The 22,402-nt window shown below is 34.7% G+C and overlaps 2 protein-coding genes across 2 annotated transcripts; both read left to right on the top strand.

Annotated features, from left to right (window-relative positions):
* The first annotated feature begins 12,080 nt into the window (after positions 1-12,080).
* On the top strand, positions 12,081-13,930 carry LOC142556898 (xyloglucan galactosyltransferase XLT2-like). The gene has a single exon (XM_075668410.1). It carries the CDS (start codon positions 12,184-12,186, stop codon positions 13,636-13,638), a length of 1,455 nt encoding a protein of 484 aa, XP_075524525.1. The 5' UTR covers positions 12,081-12,183; the 3' UTR covers positions 13,639-13,930.
* Positions 13,931-18,334: 4,404 nt separating this feature from the next.
* LOC142556849 (cytochrome P450 81Q32-like) lies at positions 18,335-20,233 on the top strand. The gene is made up of 2 exons (XM_075668365.1): positions 18,335-19,290; positions 19,422-20,233. Exons 1-2 carry the CDS (start codon positions 18,364-18,366, stop codon positions 20,037-20,039), a joined length of 1,545 nt encoding a protein of 514 aa, XP_075524480.1. The 5' UTR covers positions 18,335-18,363; the 3' UTR covers positions 20,040-20,233.
* The last annotated feature ends 2,169 nt before the right edge of the window (positions 20,234-22,402 follow it).

Here is a 22,402-nt window from a genome sequence, read left to right as displayed (position 1 = left end):
AAAAAGAGCGTCGAAAATATGAGCTTAAAAAAAAGAGACTTATGAACTCTGCCCCAAGGTAATGTAAGATATTAGTTTTAGATATGCAACAAATTATCAACAATAAGTGTCATTTAAATATATAGTTATGCACATCATTATTTTGTTAAAGTTCTAGTGCTACAATTGATTTTATTTTCGAAAATTCCGGAGTTTTTTTATTTTGAAAAAAAAACAGTAAAAATCTCTCATCCTTTCTAAGCTATTCAAACAAGTTTTCATTGATCCGGTGCATAATAATAAAGAGATGGAGTTTCGAGTTCAAGAACAGGTCAAGTTTTCATTTAAAATCTGGGAACAATATTTCGATCAAAGACAAATCCCAGGTACCCTCATTGTTCGACATTCTAGGCGACAAACCTAGGTCAAATAGCAAATTAGCATAACGATGGACAAATGAGGCCCAACAAAATTGTAAAATTTAATGCGCACATACACAAAAGTCGACAAAAATCCTAATTAACGACATGAAATCCAAAAACAAAGAAGCCAAAAAGAAATGATTGCAGTTCTTTTTCTTTTTCGAAAAGTAAAATTTTCGAAATCACCTACAAACACACTCGAAACGAGAAGCTGCCTTCTCCAACTTAAGCCGGCTAGGATTCCGCATCTTCTATTACCAAAAAATAAAATAAAATATATTAGTAATAATACAATATCTAAGAAAAATTTAGTCGAAATATTTTTCCCCTACAATTGTATTTTCTGTCCAGTATATATATATATATATATATATATATATATATATATATATATATATCTTTACGATTTGGTATTTTATATTATCACATTTCAGTTTTAGTACCGTATTTTTGGTAATTTTTTTAGTCCATTCTCATCGAAAGTGATGATGTTAAACTACATCAGGAAAAAAATTAAAATCGAAAAAAATAACAAATGAAACTTAGATTTAATAATATTGAACACCAAAATTACAAAAGACCATGCAATTTTTCGTGTAATTTATTATAAATTTCCTTTAAAAATCGAAAAGCAAATAAAAAATTTACGCCGCTTCGCAATTTGTATAACAGCTAAACGCTAGCTGGTTGGTGGGATGCCTGTTAACGCGTCATTTTATTTTATTCTTTGATTAACCGACTTATAAAGACTAAATCACATTCTTAATGAATTAATTAATTACCCTATGTATTAAATTAAATCTGATTAATTCTACAGGCTACCTAGTTAATGAGAATCAGCTTAATATTCTTTGTCCTTTTTCTTTCTCGTTTCCTTTAGATCGATTACACACCGTACAATTGCAACGTGGAGAAAATTTCTTTTTATGTATTTTGAGTTACAAATCACGTCTTAATTTCAATATTAATGTGTTGTTCTTTACGTTTACATCGAAGAAATTATGTACTCCCTCTTGTTCCAGCACATGTATTAAATGCTATATCGGGTACAATGGTAAGTGTGTGGGAGACACTTCTCGTTTACAAGACAAAAGTGTTACACTGACAAAAGCCATTTTTGAATATGTATAAAACCATCTTTAGATTTCAAAAGCGAGCCAACCTATTAGAAAAAATATACATCCATTCAAAACACAGAGTGTTGACACCATATCACTTTACTATGAAATACTAGATTGGTCTATCTTGGTCCGTGCATTAAGAATTTAAGATATAAAGGTTTCTGATCTTATTTCATAAAGATCCAGATAAGTACGAAGTTTAAAGCTTCAATAAATATAGATATACCTAATATATCGAAACTCATTGCTTGTGAATAAAGAAAAAATATTTAAAAAATCTACCTTTGTGTGATTCCGGTTGAAGCATGCCGAATATTACTGACATAGAGTCGATAAATCATTGCTAGAAATATGCCAAGTTTTAGTGTGCTCAGTACGTCAATTTTCAATGAAGTAAATTAAAAGAATAAAATGTTATCATACCGAAACTAGAATTTATTATAAGATAAAAAACAAAATTAGATCAAATTAGGAGATCATTTTTTTCTATTTTCCCTCGAAGTTTATTGTCAGGATATTCCATAGTTCGTGGGGAGAGTTCAAACGTTAAAAGTCGTGGACCAACCATTAATTTTTAAATCCCAGTGGTTCAGAAGTAATCAATTCAATGAAACTTCTATGACATTAATAGTTATACTATTAGGCATGCATAGTTTGGTACTATGATACAGAAGAGATTGATAAATAATCATTTTTATCTCATGTTTGGTACTTTTTTAAAAAACCCATGATAATATCATGGGCCCTTGATAAATAATTTTTTATAATGATAAAATATCTCTTCTATTAGGTGTGATAATTTTAATTTAATGATAAAATACACTACAAATGATTTAATTGCCCTCAATTTATAAATGATTTTTATAAATATATAGGTAGAAATTAAAATCAAATAAATATTTATTTATTTTTATATATTATATAATATGATAATTATATAAATGAATTCGAGATAATTATATAAATAATTTTTATAAATATCAATAAAATTATTAGTATCACTCGATTAACCTTAAAAATTGATATTTGACTTTACTCACAAAATCAATGGCTCAATTATCATATTATATAATATATAAAATTAGGTAAAAATAAATAAATCATGCAAGCACTATCGGCGCATGAACAAATAAAAAATATGAATTCAAGCAACAACTTTGAAATTATAAAATTTATTATGGTAAGGTTAATTTTGTCATTACAATCTAATATATAAATTTAATTACTCTTATTAAAATAATACCAAACATTAAATATAATATCCTACATCTTATTTATCCTTAACTTATCCTTATATTATATATCACATGTTTATCCTATCATGTGTACCAAACTATGTATTATAGATTAAAAATTCAACGTCGATCAAATACCCTTTCTTAAAATAGATTTTTTTAATAAAAAAAAAACTTGGAAATCCGTACAAAATTTATAATTGTACAGTTACAATGACTTTTTTGGTACGAATTCGTAAACAATCTATTGTACTTGGCTGATCTAATATGGTTGTCTAATAACAGGTAAAAATTTATGTTCATGGAGTTGTAACAAGAAAAATCTTGTAAACTTCCAATTTTATTATATTTTTTAGAGAAATCAGAATTTCATTGAGAAATATTAAACCCGAGTTACATCACAATATATAATATCTTTGAAAAAGATAGGAATAACATCATTGTTATTAGTTGTCCCATGTCGGTTGGATAAAATATCTGAGAGTTGTATATATGGTCTTGGACAATCCTCTTCCCTTGAGTTAGCTTTTGGGGTTGAGTTAAGCTTAAGTCTCAATCTTAACAATTGTACACTATATCGTTCCTAAAACATAAAGCCTTTGTAGCCATGAGATGTGCCATCTGATTTGAGGTCCTTCTACAATGGTTAAGTGCAGCTCCTGGAATATCATACATATATAGACGACGTTCCTCCGCTAACGGTGCATACATGGAGAAAGGGTTAGACTTACGAATGGCCTGGATGGCGGCAAGTGCATCCGATTCTACAATCCAAGTAGTCCAGCCTGAGTTTAAAGATTTCAAAACTCCTTTAATTGCCATAAGTTCTACTAAATGAGGAGAGGAACGCCCATACAAGCAATTTCCTTCTGCAAACAAAATGTGGTCGTTTGTGTCTCCACCCACCAAACCCATTCCAACATATTTTTTGAATTAATAATGGAAGCCATCAACGTTCAACTTGAGAATCCCATCTGCGGGCGGTTGCCAAGTTATAATTTAATTATGTTTTATACCATTGAGAGCAATACCAATAAGCATCACTTGATGGCTATTCCTTACTTTATTGGCACTTGCAAGGATATCGTCACATGATAGTTCGTGTCTCTGAAAATCCCGACGGCTCCTCGCTGAAAGGAATATTAATCATGGTTTCCAATATATAATTTAATCTTTGAAATATTCTTTTCCTCAAATTTAATTTCTTTATTGATAAGATTATGTGAGTTAAAGAAGAAAACAACAGTCCATCAACAGAAAAGAACAGCCGTCTATCAATAGAATAAGCCCACAAAATGCATAATCCAAATCAATGAAAGAAAAAGCCTTAAGTGCTAAAAGCCCATGAAGAAGTCCATCCTTATACATAACAGAATACTGTTTTATTTGTTGTAACAAACAGGAGTTAGATGTCATTACTTTATTGGTTGTTTCAAGTATAAATGTATAACGAGAATATGAGAAACAAATCATGGAATGAAATTCGATTCTTAGTTCTCCTTTTTCGTTTCTCTATTTTGGTATCAGAGCCACCAAGAAATGGACTGACGCCTCTCTTGATCCTGGCTCCATATCATCACTGAATATTATCTCTATCAATCCTAACCTTCTACTCACCAATCCGGCCAATCAGATAAACTCTGTTAAATTAACAGATGAAAATTATCTCCTATGGAATCTCCAAGTTCTAGTTGGGCTAAGGGGACTTGGCCTTGAAAATTTCATTTCAACCCACCCCCTGTTCCTTCTCGTGTCATCTTCAGTGATGGAGCTTCGGAAATTGTCAATCCAGCATTCATTGCTTGGTGTCATCAGGATCAACTCCTGTTTTCTTTTCTTTTGGCATCAATGAGTGAAAGTGTCCAAGCCCAAATGATTGGTTGTGATACTTCTGTTCAGCTATGGTCTCGGGTGTCTACTCTTTTTGCTACACGCTCAAAAGCTCGAGTGATGCACTACAAGCTGCAACTGCAAACATTCAAAAAAGGGGATTTAAGAATGAAAGATTATATTATTAAGATGAAAGGCTTCATGGATTACTTGCTGCTTGTGGTCATCCCATTTCAGATGAGGACCAAATTTAACATATCATTGGTGGTGTGGGAATTGAGTATGATTCGGTTGTGGTGCATATTACCTCCAAAACCGATTCTCTCAATTTCTCTGAAGCTAGTGCCCTTCTCATGTCCCATGAAGGGAGGCTTGATTCTCACAACCTCAATGTTGCATCTCCACCCACAGCAAACACTGCTGTATTTCCTCAGCAACGGAAAATAGACAATCAAATTCCAGTACGTCAGTCTTTTTCTTCATCCCACAGAAGCCGAGGTAGAGGAAGATTTGGTAGAGGAGGAGGTCGAAAACCTTGGTTCACTAACAATGGCAAACCAACCTGTCAAATCTGTGGGATTCAGGGTCATGTTGCTGAAATTTGTTACCACAGGTTTGACAAAGAATTTGTCCCAACTCAACGTTTCTCATGACCTCCTCGCACTTCTCAAGCTAATTAAGCAGCCTTTACCACCACTAAATCTGAATCTTCACCTGAAGAATGGTGGTACCTAGATTCTGAAGCATCCCATCATGTTACTCATGATCTTTCCGATCTTTCCACTAAGAGCGAGTACACTGGAGATGGTAAGATACACATGGGAAATGGTGCAGTTTTGTCCATCTTTCACATTGGCAAGTCTAAATTTTCCTCTTCTTCTTTTTCTCGAGATTTCATTTTAACTAATCTTCTTAGAGTTCCTATGATAACAAAAAATCTTATTAGTGTGAGCAAATTTGCTCAAGATAATCATGTTTTCTTCGAGTTTCATCCTCTTTTCTGTCTTGTGAAGGATCTAGCAACACAAGCAATCATACTCCATGGGACTTTGCATGAAGGTCTCTATAAGTTTGATCTCAGAAAGCATGCCTCAATTTCCTCCTCACGGGCACTCTGTTTAAACTATGCCCTTCCTTCTGCCAATAATTCAGAACAAGAGTTACTCACTGATCGTCGATCCTCTCCAGTATTAGCACAATGGCATCTTAGGCTAGGACATCCCACTTTTTCTGTAGTCAAGAAAATTTTACGTACTTGTAATGTTCCTTTTTCCAGAAATGAGATTGTTAATTTTTGCAATGCTTGCGAACTTGGAAAGAGTCATCAATTACCTTTTTCCTCTTCAAACACTACTGTCTCTATGCCCCTTGAACTAATCTGTTGTGATATATGGGGACCTGCTCATACCACTTCCAGAAATGGCTCTCGCTATTACCTAAGTTTTGTTGATGCTTATAGCCGTTACACTTGGATTTACTTTCTTAAACTAAAATCTGAAGCTGCCCAAATATTCATGCGTTTTAAGAAACATGTTGAACTTCAGTTTGATAAGAAAATCAAGTGCATTCAATCTGACTCATGGTGGGGAGTTTAAATGTTTGACTCATTTTCTTCAAAATTGTGGTATCATTCACCGATTTTCTTGCCCTTACACCTCTAAACAAAATGGCCTTGTTGAATGAAAACATCGTCACACTGTCGAAACTGGACTTTCCCTTCTTGCTCATGCATCAATGCCTCTTTCTTACTGGGAAGATGCATTCTCCACTGCCGTTTATCTTATCAACAGGCTTCCCACTTTAGGTCTTCATGGAGTAATTCAACTCCAGAAATCGTACAACAAAGCTCCGAATTATTCTCTTCTTCGCACTTTTGGTTGCCTTTGTTTTCCCTGCCTCCGTCCATATAATGCTCATAAAATGGGGTTTCGATCATCTCCATGTGTTTTTCTTGGGTATAGTAATCTTCATAAAGGCTATAAATGCATCAACAGCTCCGGAAGAGTCTATATTTCAAGACATGTAAAGTTTGATGAACTAACTTTTCCATTTGCTTCTTCAAACTTTAACAGCTCAACCTCTACCAACACCGATTCAGACTCTTTTTGTATATACTTACTACATATTCAATCACCTTAATCTCTTCACACTTCTTCTGAGTCTATTGTCTCATCCTTTTCTACCTCAAACTCCCAATCACCCTCACTACCCCCTGATACTTCTTCTGTTTCATGTTCTCCAATGGCAACCGCTTCTCCTTCCCATCTGAATCACCATCCCATGATCACTCGTGCTAAAGACGGTATCTACAAACCCAAGGTTCTGATCACTACCAACTCAGCGGATTCTGAACCTCTAAATTTCAAAGATGCTCAAACCCGTCCCGAATGGTGTACTGCTATGCAATCTGAATATGCTGCGTTGATGCAAAACCACACATGGACTCTAGCCAAGGTTCCTTTGAGTACACCTATCATTGGCTGTAAATGGGTGTTCAAAACTAAAACCAATCCCGATGGTTCAGTTGCTCGGCACAAGGCTCGTCTAGTTGCTAAGGGTTACTCTCAAACTCCGGGGCTAGATTTCTCCGAAACTTTTAGTCCAGTGGTTAAGCCAACCACCATCAGAATTGTGTTAACCATTGCCATCTCACAAGGATGGCATGTGAAACAAGTTGATGTCAATAACGCATTTCTAAATGGTACGTTATCTGAGACAGTGTTCATGACACAACCTCCAGGGTTCGAGATCATTCATCCAAACAAACATCTGGTGTGTAAACTGCACGGGGCTCTTTATGGGCTCAAACAAGCTCCGCCAGCCTGGTTTGATAGACTTTGTCACTCTCTTCTATCCATGGGATTTGTTGAGTCCAAAGCTGATGCTTCTTTGTTTATTAAAATTACTGTTATTTATGTTCTCTACGTTCTTGTCTATGTCGATGATATCCTTAATCACAGGTAATAACAAGATGCAACTTGATGCCATCATCCACCAATTGAACTGTCAATTTTCTCTCAAAGATCTTGGTGAATTATCTTATTTTTTGGGAGTTGAAGTTGTCAAGTCCTCGTCCGGTTCTCTTTTTCTAACACAATCTAAATATACCCGAGACTTGCTACTTCGTACAAAGATGAATGATGCAAAACACTTTCCTACCCCAATGGCTACTGGTGTTAAATTATCTTCAGCTGATGATGAACATTTCTCTGATGCTACTCTTTATCGGAGTACGGTTGGGGCGCTTCAATATTTAACGATTACTCGCCCTGACATAGCTTACAGTGTAAACAAAGTTTGTCAGTTCATGCAATCTCCATCTCTTTCTCATTGGAAGGCTGTAAAACGCATTCTTCGATATTTGAATGGCACACTTCAGTTTGGAATCTCTCTCACTGCATCCTCTGATCTTTCCTTGCAAGGCTATTGTGATGCTGATTAGGGCAGTGACCCTGATGATCGCCGTTCCATGTCTAGATTTTGTTGGTTCCTTGGCAAAGCCCCGATCTCATGGAGTTCCAAGAAGCAATCTGTTGTTTCCCGCTCAAGCACAGAAGCTGAATATCGTAGTCTTGCCAATGCCACCAGCTGAGTTACTTTGGATTAAATCTCTCTTATCTGAACTACATATTCCTATAAAGCGCACACCAGTCCTGTGGTGTGACAATATCAGCACAATTGCGCTTAGTTCCAATCCGGTACTACTTGCTAGAACTAAACATTTGGAGCTTGATATTCACTTTGTCCGAGAAAAAGTGCTGCTCAAAGAACTCTTTGTTCAGTATGTTCCATCTTCTGCTCAGATTGCTGATGTGTTTACTAAGCCATTATCTGCTCTCACGTTTAATCATCTTAGAGTCAAGCTCAGAGTGGAAGTTCATCTCCTGCTGAGCTTGCGGGGGAAAGTTAAAGAAGAAGAATAGCAGTCCATCAACAGAAAAGAACAGAAGTCCATCAATAGAACAAGCCCACAAAATGCATAATCCAAATCAATGAAAGAGAAAGCCTTAAGTGCTAAAAGCCCATGAAGAAGCCCATTCTTATACATAACAGAATACTGTTTTATTTATTGTAACAAACAGGGGTTAGGTGTCATTACTTTATTGGTTGTTTCAAGGATAAATGTATAACAAGAATCTGAGAAACAAATCATGGAATGAAATTCGATTCTTAGTTCTCTTTTTTCGTTTCTCTATTTATGTGAAGTATTGAATTAAAGATTTTGCTTTTCTGGATATAATATTTATGAGAACGATTTTATAAAAGAATTTATTTTTAATAAAACTCTTAATTTTCACATCTTGTAGATTTCCTTCTCACATTAAAACCTAGGAGATGAGAAACAGAAGAAAGCTTAGGAAAGATCTTCCTTCAACACTTCGACTTTTGCCTCTTGAACTTTTGCTTGAACGTTTGGTGGCTGCTCACTTTCGCACTCTTGCACGTCGTGGTTTTCAGATAAAATAACTCACAAGGATGTTGTTGTTTTGAATAGTACTGTGTTTCACGTGTTGCCGTGATTGTTTAAAGACATCTGCAGACACCACATGTGGAAGTGTTGGTTGAAAATCACGTTTTGCTACTCCAGTTTTTGGCACCGTGTTTTTGCTTTCTTGAATATATTTTATTCCGGTTGTTTATTTGAAAAAACAATTTATTTTCTCAAGAGTAGGTCTCTTGTGAGACGGTCTCACGAATCTTTATCTGTGAGACGGCTGTGAGACGGGTCAACCCTACCGATATTCACAATAAAAATTAATACTCTTAGCATAAAAAGTAATATTTTTCATTGATGTTCCAAATAAGATATATGTCTCACAAAATACGACCCATGAGACCGTCTCACACAAGTTTTTGCCTTTCGATTTTTATCTTTTCGTCAATTTTCATGTTTTTTTATTCTTTTGGTTCCTACTCTCTTACAATATGAATATACATTACTATTATATCATGTTTATGTTAAAATCAATGGAAAATATCAAATTGAGGATATATAAACATAATTATAGGCTCAAAATGGTAAATATTAAATCTTCTTGATCAAATTTAGCCAAAAAATATAATGCTTTTATAAATAATGAATTTGAATTTCATTATTTCAAATTACTTAATCTCAATGCACATGTACAAATTCATTGGTCTGTATCGATAAATCTATTTGAAAATAAATTTTAAATTCTCAACTAATTATTTTTTACGTCTTATAGTGTATTCAAATTCATCTCGATATGAAGTAATTTCAAATTTTCACCTACATATGTTTCTTCAAATCCAAATCTGCCTATCTAAGGGGGTGTATTCAATGTAGGAAATTTAGTGACTTTTTTAATGACTTTTGTAGAATTTAAAAGTCTATATGTATTCAATTAAGAGTTTTACATATTTTATAGAAGTTTAGTGATATTCAAAATAGACTTTCACAGAGTTTTAAAAAGTCAAGTGATATTCAACATTGACTTTTAAAAACTCTATAAAAGTCTATAGATATTCAAATTTTCAATAGAATTTTAATAATTTCATAGAATTCATTAACAGACCAACATTAAAGTCTAAGGTACAACTATAAATTGTCAAAAATTGTATTTGGTTCAGCCCAAAGATTTGGATTGATTTTAAAACTTCTAACTCATACACAAGTTATTTATTTCTCTCTCTGTCGATTCACATCACATCTCTTCTTATCTTCTCTCCTCTCATCTATCTCTATAACTCTCTCAAATTTTTGAAGTGTATTTCTATATATATTTTCATCTATTCTTTTCAAATTTTTTCATTTTTTGGCTAATTGTTCATTTAATAATTTTTTATTTTAATATCATAGAAATTTTGAATTCTAGAATTGATTTTGTGATTTTTAATTTATGATTTAAACAAATTAATGTAATATTCAATAATAATAAAAGATTATCCAAAAAAATTTTGGTTAATTCTTAATAATTGAATAGCCACGCAAAAACCATTATTTTTTAAATTCTTTTTAGCATTTTGAATTAATATATAAGCTATGATATTTTTATACAAAATTATATCCACACAATGCTAAATAATATTCTTTTCACATGTATATTTTCATTTCATAAACAAGTTTATAGATTAATCAATTGATGTATTTTAAAAAAATTTACAAACATGCATACAAACTCACATATATACACATGTAAATATTAAATTATTTAACTTTTAAATAAGTAAATTTATTTATTAATATAAATATTGAAAAATTATTTCAAACTAAATATGTTATACATGTCAATTAATTATTGTTTCAAAGAAATTAATAAAAAATAATATGTTATAATCAAGTACAAAATTTATAAAATCCTATAAAAAAAATTTCACAAAAGTCTATAAATTTTTTTCAAAAAAGTCTATATTAATCCGCATAAATCTATTTATAAATATGTGAGATTCTGTAAAAGTCAATAAAAATCTATCAAATCCATAAAAGTCTATCATTTGAAAAAGTAATTAAAAGTGATCAAAACTTTGGATTGAATACACCTCACTAAATAATAAATATAAGATGAGATCATGGGGAAAATTTAATCTCAAGATGGCAAGATAAATTATAAGGCAAAAACTGTGAATTGCACGACGCCTGATGATTATAAATGGACCTCAAAAAGTCCAACCAAAACAACTCATGAGAATGATTTTTTTGTTTTCCTCAAGCCGAACACAAAAGCGAGTACTTAACTTGGAGTAAACTGCCACAGTTTCGTGCATTTAAATTGGTTATTATTTTCCTGAAAAAAACATTTGTTTATTATTACAACTAATGTATTGCTTATAATATTTAAAATATAAATTTTACAACCGACAATATTTATTTTAAGATATTTGAACGGTGGACTAATTCCCACGACAAAGTTTTCTAAAAATTATATTGATTGTAGAGAACATTTGTTGACATATAGCTATCACATATTGCATATATTTCCACAAATTTAACATATATTGTAGCTTCGAAAATGAAATAGTACTTAAAAATACATCCACATTCCCTTAAAATTTAAGTATCATGACAATTAGTTGAGTTGTCGCTTAGAAAAGGTAGCTAGTAATAATTTATACCTCTTTGTCCATGGCAAACTTTTACAAAATCAAACCGAAACTTCAATAAATAAAATCGATGGGGAAGTTTAGTTAGTGTATATTTGTGTGTATATTTTGATCCGTTTTTTTCGACTCTAGTGATTTTTCGATGTGTTGTTGACGTTGTAACAATATAAACTTGATGTGGTATTGTTGTGTGCAGTGTCACATCAATTCTCTGAATGAAAAATTGCAAAAATTAGAAACTATCAAATTAATACTGGAATTTGATAACACAGAGGATATAAACAAAAAAAAATACAAATAAAAAATATAATTTTCTCTTAAAATCAATTATTTATGTACGTTGATTTTTCTTTTATTGTTTAAAGCCATGTAATATTCTTTCTCCAGATTTACAAGCAAACTGCTGGAGCTTTCATCTCTAAATTAGCTTTGATTATTTATTTATCAGCCGCCTAGTTATACAACAGTCAAGACATCCATCTCCTTCGAATTAATCTCATATTCCAAAAAATTTCATTACATGCTTCGATTTCCATGCCGGATCCATCATCCTCTGAATCCCAATCCCGTAAAAAGGATAAGAAATTATTTTATCCAAGAAACATGCAATTCAAGAGCTCATTAGCGGTTGATTTCTTGTTTAAAATTTTCCTGCTATTCGCAATCCTTGTCATCCAGGTTTTAATCCTGCACTTTATTTTTCGTGCTCCATCAATATCCATATCCTTTCAGCAAATTACAGAAGAAAAGGTTACGCCATCGCCGCCCCCAGAAGTGAAGGAATGCAACTATGGTTACGTTTATGTATATGAACTCCCCGCCATGTTTAACAAAGAGTTGCTAGAAAACTGTCACGAGTTAAACAGATGGCAATCCCGCTGCCGTTCGATTTCCAATGTCGGGCTTGGCCCGAGAGCTTTTGGCCTCTCGCGTGTCGTGCCGGAAAATCTTGCTCCGGCTTGGTATTGGACGGACATGTTTGCAGCCGAGGTCATTTACCATGATAGAATACTGAAGCACAAGTGTAGGACTAGGGAGCCGGAATCTGCTACGGCATTCTACATCCCTTTTTACGCTGGACTCGCGGTGGCAAAGTATTTTTTCAAGAATTACTCGGCGAAAGAGCGTGATCGGCAATGCGAAAAGCTACTCGGGTGGGTAAAAAATCAAGCCCATTTCAAGAAATACAATGGTTCGGATCACTTCATCATGCTCGGTAGGCCAACTTGGGATTTTCGACGTTCCACTGATGAAGATTGGGGTTCTGGTTTTATATACATGCCGTTGATGAAACGCATCCTACGTCTGTCGCTGGAAAGAGATCCGTGGGATAAGCTAGAGATCGGCGTACCCTACCCCACCGGATTTCATCCAAGGTCAAAGTCAGAATTGGATCAATGGCTTAATTTTGTACGAACTCGTAATAGGACAAGTTTGTTCACATTTGCTGGTGCAAAACGAAATTTGAAGGGTGATTTTAGGACAGTGTTGATGGATCATTGTTACAACGAGTCAGGGTCTTGTCGTGTGGTCGACTGCTCGGGGACTCGGTGTTCTGACGGGACGTCGGAAATTCTTGAAGGGTTCTTGGACTCGGACTTCTGTTTGCAGCCTAGGGGTGACACATACACAAGAAAGTCGATGTTTGATTGCATGTTGGCAGGTTCAATTCCCGTTTTCTTCTGGAAAAGAAGTATATACGATCAATACGAGGTGTTCTTGGGCAATGAACCGGAGAAATTCACGATTTTTATAGATTGGAGAGATGTAAGAAATGGGACATCGATAAGGGAAGTGTTGGAAGGGTACAGTAGAGATGAGGTAAAAAAGATGAGAGAAATGGTTATTAATCTTATACCAAATTTCTTGTATAGTTCGATGCGTAATGATCAAGAAATAGGGTATGCTAAAGACGCCTTTGATATTGTTATTGATGAAGTACTGAAGAGGTTTAAGGTGCAAAAAGGGGTGGAGCATGCTCAAAGCTAGATTAATTAATAGGTGTGAGTCAGATGATTTATCTCGTTAAGAATGTTCAAAATCGCGTGTCTGGTGCATATCATAAGTAACGTTCAAATTGTAAAAAAAAAAAACAGAGAAAATATCTATGTTAACGTGTATCCAGTGTGATTGAATAAGCCGCTAGAAATCGAAAGATTAATTGTGCTCGAGATCTTTAAAATATGCCGACTTAAGAATAATTGCAGTTGGTTGAGACAAAATTCATATTTTTGAAATCTGTATTTTATAGTTGAAAGACTCCAGATGTCAGATTTACTTTACAACGATCATTTGCATTAATAGGTGTGAGTCAGATGATTTATCTCGTTAAGAATGTTCAAAATCGCGTGTCTGGCATATCATAAGTAACGTTCAAATTGTTAAAAAAAAACAGAGAAAAATATATATGTTAACGTGTATCCAGTGTGATTGAATAAGCCGCTAGAAATCGAAAGATTAATTGTGCTCGAGATCTTTAAAATATGCCGACTTAAGAATAATTGCAGTTGGTTGAGACATAATTCATATTTTTGAAATCTGTATTTTATAGTTTAAAGACTCCAGATGTCAGATTTACTTTACAACGATCATTTGCACTGTTTTCCGATAGAATGGACATGTCATTTCAGATCATTGAATACTCATTAATGTTTTTTCAAGTCATTTGCTTTCCATAAAGCTAATGCATCATGTCTGAATTAGATATTTTTTGTCAGGTTGAAAGAACATTGTGTAATCTTTTCAATTGAGACGATTACTTGAATAGATTGACTCTAGTAATGTAAGGCCCGAGATATAATTACTGTAATCAGACGTTGATTAATTGACATTATTGAGGTTATACGAACTCAAATAAAGAAGCAGGGCATCGTTACAGTATAAGCCAAGATGTTGGACCGAAAATCTGGCGCCAAAATGTTGAACCGAACATCCCAGATGTTGGACCGAACATATCGCGCCCGAGCGGTAGAATATTACCGCCCGAGCGCCAGGAGATGTTCAACCGAGTATCTCGACAGAAACTTCCGCGCCCGAGCGGTAAAGATTAACCGCCCGAGCGCCGAGCAAGCGCCCGAGCGGAAATTCATGACCGCCCGAGCGCGAGACGTGCAGTAGGCATACCGAGCCACTTGGCTTATTGCATGTGCGTGGATGTATATATATATATATGTGTGTGTGTGTGTGTGTGTGTGTGTGTGTGTGTGTGCATCTTAATTTTCAGAAGAAGAATCGAGAGAGAATCGAGAAAAGGTTTCTGAAAAAGGGTTGAAAATCCTTACGCCTTTTGTGAGAAATCCGTATATCCGATTTTAAATCCGACTTCAGTACTGTGTTCCTATCGACGTAGGCTACAACTGGACGTAAGTTTTACTACGTTTTGATATGTTTTGAAATTATGATGTTGTCAGAATTGAATGGAATTCATATATGATGTTCTTGACAGGTTAGACATCATAGAATTGAAGTCAGATTAAGAAACAGATTGATTATGGAATTGTTATGATTTTCAGAGTTGAATTGATTGAGATTTGATATCAGAATTGAGTTATTACTGATATTAAGTGTACCGATATAGAGATTAGGAATTGTATTGGTACTGATTATGAATTCTGGTAGTATCTCTGTGATGTTGAGATTGACGGGGTTATCGAGACTGTATCATTATGCCTCCTGTTGTGGGGACCCGGACGCTAATCATCATCTTAATCATCTTTGGGATTTAATTTATATTAAGATAAACAGGGTCTAAAAAATTTTCTTTTTAAAATGCAAGTGTGGAAGGTAATGGAATCAATCTATTATACAATCGGTATAATAATACAAATCTTGTACCACAATTATTCAACTAGTCTAAGGTTCAACTACTAAATTCAAGTATTAAACCAGGTCTACAATCAGTCCGGAATCACCACTCTAAACTCGTCTTCTCTCATCATCTTCTTGACCCCGATCCTGCCCCACCTGTTGTCATGCACACATACAAAACAAGACAACAGCCGGATAACTCCGGTGAGATATAAATATTCCAGTATAAACAATGTATACATGCAATCATATAAAACATATATAAAAGCATAAACAAACAACATGTATCAATACCAGTCTGTATCTACAGAACATAAATCAATACGGATCTGTACATCAAGTTCTAGTCTCGATATCTAAGACTCGACTCATCTCTCATTCTAATCTAGGGATCCCGATCTAATTTAGACTTTGGTATGCTGTATCGAATGTCTACGATAGACGTCGCTCTACATCTAAGCTCATCGATACACCGTAAGTCTAGAGTCTACGCGGTTCTGACAAAGACTCGGCGGTTCTGCCCTAGCTAGGCTGATCTGCCCTAGACTCAAGCTCTGGCTCTGCTATAATTCAATAGGCTAAACATATCAATCTGATAAGCTGCAAATATCAATGCAATAAAGTAAAGTATGTGATTTTGGGAAACTCAAGTCGAACCTAACTCGAGTTGTGCAATCCCGAATCAACATTTATTTATACCTTTGTCTTCTCGGTCTGACGAAGATGAAGTCTTGTATTCTGATCTGTCCATACCCAATCTGGCAATGACAATCGTATAATTACAATATCAGTATATAACTCAATTCAAAACCTGTTCTGATCAATACTCAAATCAGTAGATATATCTGATCCATATCTGAACAAGGTACAATCTAATTCATATCAATGATATCACGATACAATCGAAATCATTACTGAATCTGATCAATTTAAATCAACTGATGTTTCGACGGCATAATGATACAGTCTCGATAACCCCGTCAATCTCAACATCACAGAGATACTACCAGAATTCATAATCAGTACCAATACAATTCCTAATCTCTATATCGGTACACTTAAGATCAGTGATAACTCAATTCTGATATCAAATCTCAATCAATTCAACTCTGAAAATAATAACAATTTCATAAACAGTCTATTCTTTAATCTGACTTCGATTCTATGATGTCTAACATGTCAAGAACATCACATATGAATTCCATTTAATTCTGACAACATCATAATTTCAGAACATGTCTAAACGTAACAAAACTTACGTTCAGTTATAGCCTGCGTCGATAGGAACACAGTACTGAAGTCGGATTCAAAATCGGACGGACGGATTTCTCACAAAAGGCGTAAGGATTTTCATTCTTTTTCCCGAACCCTTTTCTCGATTCTTACCTTTTCTGAACGGATGAAGACTCATATGTATATATATATATATATATATATATATATATATATATATATATATATATATATATATATATATACACATCCACGCACATGCAATAAGCCAAGTGGCTCGGTATGCCTACTGCACGTCTCGCGCTCGGGCGGTCATGAATTTCTGCTCGGGCGCTTGCTCGGCGCTCGGGCGGTTAATCTTTACCGCTCGGGCGCGGAAGTTTCTGTCGAGATACTCGGTTGAACATCTCCTGGCGCTCGGGCGGTAATATTCTACCGCTCGGGCGCGAGATGTTCGGTCCAACATCTTGAGATGTTCGGTTCAACATTTTGGCATTGCCAGATTGGGTATGGACAGATCAGAATACAAGACTTCGTCTTCGTCAGATTGATATGTTTAGTCTATTGAATTTATAGCAGAGCCAGAGCTTGAGTCTAGGGCAGATCAGCCTAGCTAGGGCAGAACCGCCGAGTCTTTGTCAGAACCGCGTAGACTCTAGATTTACGGTGTATCGATGAGCTTAGATGTAGATCGACGTCTATTGTAGACATTCGATACAGCATACCAAAGTCTAAATTAGATCGGGATCCCTAGATTAGAATGAGAGATGAGTCGAGTCTTAGATATCGAGACTAGAACTTGATGTACAGATCCGTATTGATTTATGTTTCGTAGATGACGATTCATGCTTTATTTACAGACTGGTATTGATACATGTTGATTGTTATGCTACATGTGATAAGATATAATTCATGCTTTTATGTTAATTCAGTTAACTGCATGTATACATTGTTTATACTGGAATTTAGTCTCACCGGAGTTATCCGGCTGTTGTCTTGTTTTGTATGTGTGCATGACAACAGGTGGGGCAGGATCGGGGTCAAGAAGATGATGAGAGAAGACGAGTTTAGAGTGGTGACTCCGGATTTATTGTAGACTTGGTTTAATACTTGAAATTTAGTAGTTAAACCTTATACTAGTTTGAACTAGAAGCATGTCGTACAAGATATGTATTATTATACTGGTTTGTATAATTGATTGATTCCATTACCTTCCGCACTTGCATTTTAAACAGAAAAAATTTTAGACCCTGTGTATCTTAAGTGATAATTAAATCCTAAAAATGATTAAGAAGATGATTAACGTCCGAATCCCCAGATCTAACCTTTTAGATTTAATTTTTTTCTTGCGGGCGACGGTGTGACTTTATTTTCGACAGTTTGAATATTTTGGCTGTCGGTCACTTTTGATTTGACATACGATGACTTTGTAACTCAACTTCAGATACATCTGCGCCTATGATTTTTTAGCTCGAACGGTTTGATCTTCTCAAGCACTGTCTGAATGATTGGATCTAATCCTAGGGTCCAAAATCTGTAATATATTTAAAATGATTAGACATAAAAGAGTTTGATATTTTATTTTTCAATAATCAAAACTTATGTAAGTGGATGTATATATATATATATATCAGCAGAGTATGATAGGTCACATAAATTACAGACTGGATAAACATGAATATTATGGACGTATTCATACGGTACTTTCAGAGAGACGGATCAGCCATGGATACAACCTTGTTCTACACCCTCCTTCCACTCTTCCTTCTTATTTTGGCACTAATCCTCCCATCAAACGTAAAGAACCGAAAACTCCCACCGAGTCCCGTGCCTGCACTTCCTGTAATAGGCCATCTCCACCTCCTCAGGCCTCCTATGCATCGAATCTACCATAAATTCTCAGAAAAATTAGGCCCCGTCTTCTCCCTTCGCTTCGGAACACGCCTCGTGGTGGTGGTTGCGTCTTCAGCCGCCGCGGAGGAATGTTTCACCAAGAATGATGTCGTGTTAGCCAACAGGCCTCGGCTAATCATCGGCAAATACCTCGGCTACAACTACACAGGTTTAACAACGACCTCCTACGGCGAGCATTGGCGCAATCTCCGGCGCCTCGCTACAATCGAGATATTCTCCTCGGCCCGCTTGAACATGTTTCAGTCCATACGGCAAGATGAAATCAAGATTCTTCTGCGGAAGCTCTACCAAAAGTCTCAGTATGATTTCGCGAGAGTGGAACTCAAGTCCCTGTTTTCCGAGCTGTCCTTCAATATCATCATGAGAATGGTTGCGGGGAAGAGGTATTTCGGAGAAACCGAGGAGAATGAACAGGCGAAGGAGTTCCGAGAGCTGATTAAAGAGGCTTTCACGTACGGTGGCGTATCGAATCCCGCCGATTTTTTTCCGGTGTTGAAATGGATAGACTACAATGGTAAAGAGAAAGGTATGCAAAGACTGAGTAAGGTAATGGATGCTTTCTTGCAAGGATTGATTGATGAGCACCGCCGTGATAAAATCAAAACCACCATGATTGGCCATTTTCTTGATTTGCAAGAGGCGCAGCCGGAGTACTACACAGATTCAATAATCAAAGGCATTATGATGGTGAGTTAGCCTAATTCTTTATTCCCAGCTTTTACTTACTCGGGAATTGAATTGAGTGTAACATGAACAAAACCGATAAAATTCACTAAACTCCTTTTGAAGAAGAATTCAGGAGCTATTCCGATTTTCAGGTGATGATGCTTGCTGGAACCGACACATCATCGGTGACCATCGAATGGGCAATGTCTGCTCTGCTCAACCATCCAGAAAAGCTAGAAAAAGCTAAAACTGAATTGGACAGCATCGTGGGAAACAATCGCCTCATCGTTGAATCAGAAGTACCCAAGCTACTATATCTTCAAAACATAATCTCCGAGACATTTCGGTTGTTCCCCGCAGCACCATTATTAGTACCACATGAATCATCCGACTATTGCAAGATCGGGGGATACGACATACCTAAAGGAACAATCCTGCTCGTAAATGCGTGGGCCATCCATAGAGACCCCATGACATGGGATGATCCTGCAAGCTTCAAGCCCGAGAGATTTGAAGGTAAAGAAATTGGACCGGCGAAACTGCTGCCATTTGGGATGGGCCGGAGATCGTGTCCAGGAAGTGGTCTGGCGCAAAGGGTCGTGGGATTGGCCTTAGGGTCGCTGATTCAGTGTTTTGAGTGGCGAAGAATAAGCGAGGAAATGGTGGATTTGAGTGAGGGGGGAGGGATATCCATGCCCAAAGCTATACCACTTGAGGCGAATTGCAAAGCACGCGAAGTTTCGCGCAAAGTTTTCTCGTCAGCTGCCTGAAATATTGAGATGTTTTTGTGTGTCGTCCAATATGGTTCTTAGTAGCCTTGAAAAGTTGCTCCATTATCTTTATGAATGCCCTCTTCTTTGTATCGATAATAAACTTCGTGAAACATGTATTAGAAAAAGGTGCGTGTGGTTTGTTTTTTAACCAAAAATATTTCAACTTCAATTATATTTTGTTAAATACATAATTTTACTTGTTGAGAAACAGATTCCTACTCAAATTAATTGTCTTCTAATTATTAAAAAAAATATAATAGTATGGTTTATTTGAATTAAATGGTAAAAAAAAAACATATAGATTTATCTCCGTCTTCTGTAACAACCTTTTTTTATATTGCATAAAAAAATTGATTATATATAATGCACTTTCCTTTTTAATTTTTGTTGTTTAAAACCTCGGTGATTTGTGTTTTCTCATGATTCGCATGGTAGTTTTCAGTATGGGGAGCAGCAGATTTGAGGAGAGGGTGCAATTGATTTGAATTATTAATTACACAACTGTGATTTTAGTTCTAGCCGAGAGTCTGCTGGGCAAATGATGAGAATTATTAATTACACGAGTGGAAGAATATTCGGTAAATTTGCATTGAATTTTAAACTTATATTTAAGTTTGTATTCAGTTACTATTAGAAAATATGTGTTTGTAGTTCTTAATCCAAACAAAAAAAGGTTTATATACTTTTTGGGATTGTTTCAATTTTATATTTTGTATTATATCTAAATAATTGATATTAGTATCATAATTGCATTATTTTATATCGATTTTCAACATGTGCGTCTAGAGAATGCGAAAATATATATTTTTTATGATTCAGTGCAAACACATATTTTTTCTAATATGAACTGAATACAAATTTAAATTTGAGTTTGGAGATTTAAATCAGATTTACCCAATAATATTTTAATGGTACAACATAGATCGGCTGTCGTTGTATCCGTGGAATAGAAATCAGAACCACTTTGGTTTCTCTCTTAAAATTGAAATGGACTCACTTCATTTTCTTTTTTCTTGCCTAAGTGATATCGGCTTTATTAACTTTTATTGTTCTAGCCCAGGTAAATACAAAAGAAAAGGAATAAAATTATTTTTTACAAACAAAATCGATTAAAAGCCATAGAAAATTATAAATAGAGATAATTATTAAATTGAATTATATTATTAATTAATTATATCATTAATATATTTACGATATTACACAAATGAAAATTTTACTTAGAGATATTAATGATATATTTATTAGGAAATTGAAATTTAATATTAATCATTTACTAATAAAAGTTAATATATATTATTAAACAAATATTTAAAATTACTATATATTTATTACAGTATATAAACATAAATTCAAAACAAATAAAACCTGTAGAATGACACGTGAATAAGAGAGATCTTTTTAGGTTTATGATGGTACGAAATCCAATAAAAACTGTATTTTTATTTTCTTTGAATTTATGATGTATATGAAGAGGTTTACAAAAGCTGATAGATTTTAAATTTTCAACGTGAGTAGTATGTCAGCTGGTCTGAAGGCGAAGTTCGATTTTTGGATGTATAGATAGGGCTGCGGATGACCGTAGGTTTTGCAAAAGGTGTCATTTCATCGAAGATTCCGTGCTTGGCTCATTGCATTCGTCACCAAGTGTGTCTTTATCTTAAGGTGTAGGCCTCATTTTCCTACCTAATGAGACCACGATAGTCGTGATTATTCCAAATTACCCGAGTTCATCCTCTACCGAGGGCAAAGTACTCGTAGGTCAGATAAGTCATCTGAGCTCATTTTACCTAATCAAGTTTATTCACAGTACAGTGTAGACTAGGTCAAGATAGAGATCAGGTCATCCGAGCTCATGATTAAAAATAATCACGGTGGAGGTCAAGTCACCTGAACTCATCTCATCCTATAAAAAATATTCACAAAGAATGTACTGATATGCTATCGTTGAACTACTGAACCTAAATTCATATTCTCTGAATAAAATAATTATAACTGGTGAACATGGTCGAATCAATAAAGCATTGTGGATGATTTCATTCGAGGAAAAATTAATAATAGGGAATTTTGTTGATAAGAATAAAATAAAATATTAAAATTAAAATTATAAAACAATAAAAATAATAAATCAAAACGAGAATTAAATAACAGCGAGAAATGATTAACGAATTAGAAAATTCAATCTTATGGAGTTTTTAATTCAAATGAGTTCTATTATTCAATTGTAACACTGGTCATTGGCTAACAAATTATTTATTTATATAGTTCCAAGCAATAACCTTAAAAATATAATGATAGTCACTAAAATCTTTGTGTTTTTCTAATTTAATTTATTAAATCCAACATCCAGTCAAAATTTATCG

Source organism: Primulina tabacum, chromosome 1, assembly GCF_025594145.1.
Source record: "Primulina tabacum isolate GXHZ01 chromosome 1, ASM2559414v2, whole genome shotgun sequence".
NCBI classification, from domain to species: Eukaryota; Viridiplantae; Streptophyta; class Magnoliopsida; order Lamiales; family Gesneriaceae; genus Primulina; species Primulina tabacum.
This window is presented reverse-complemented; position numbering and strand designations above follow the sequence as displayed.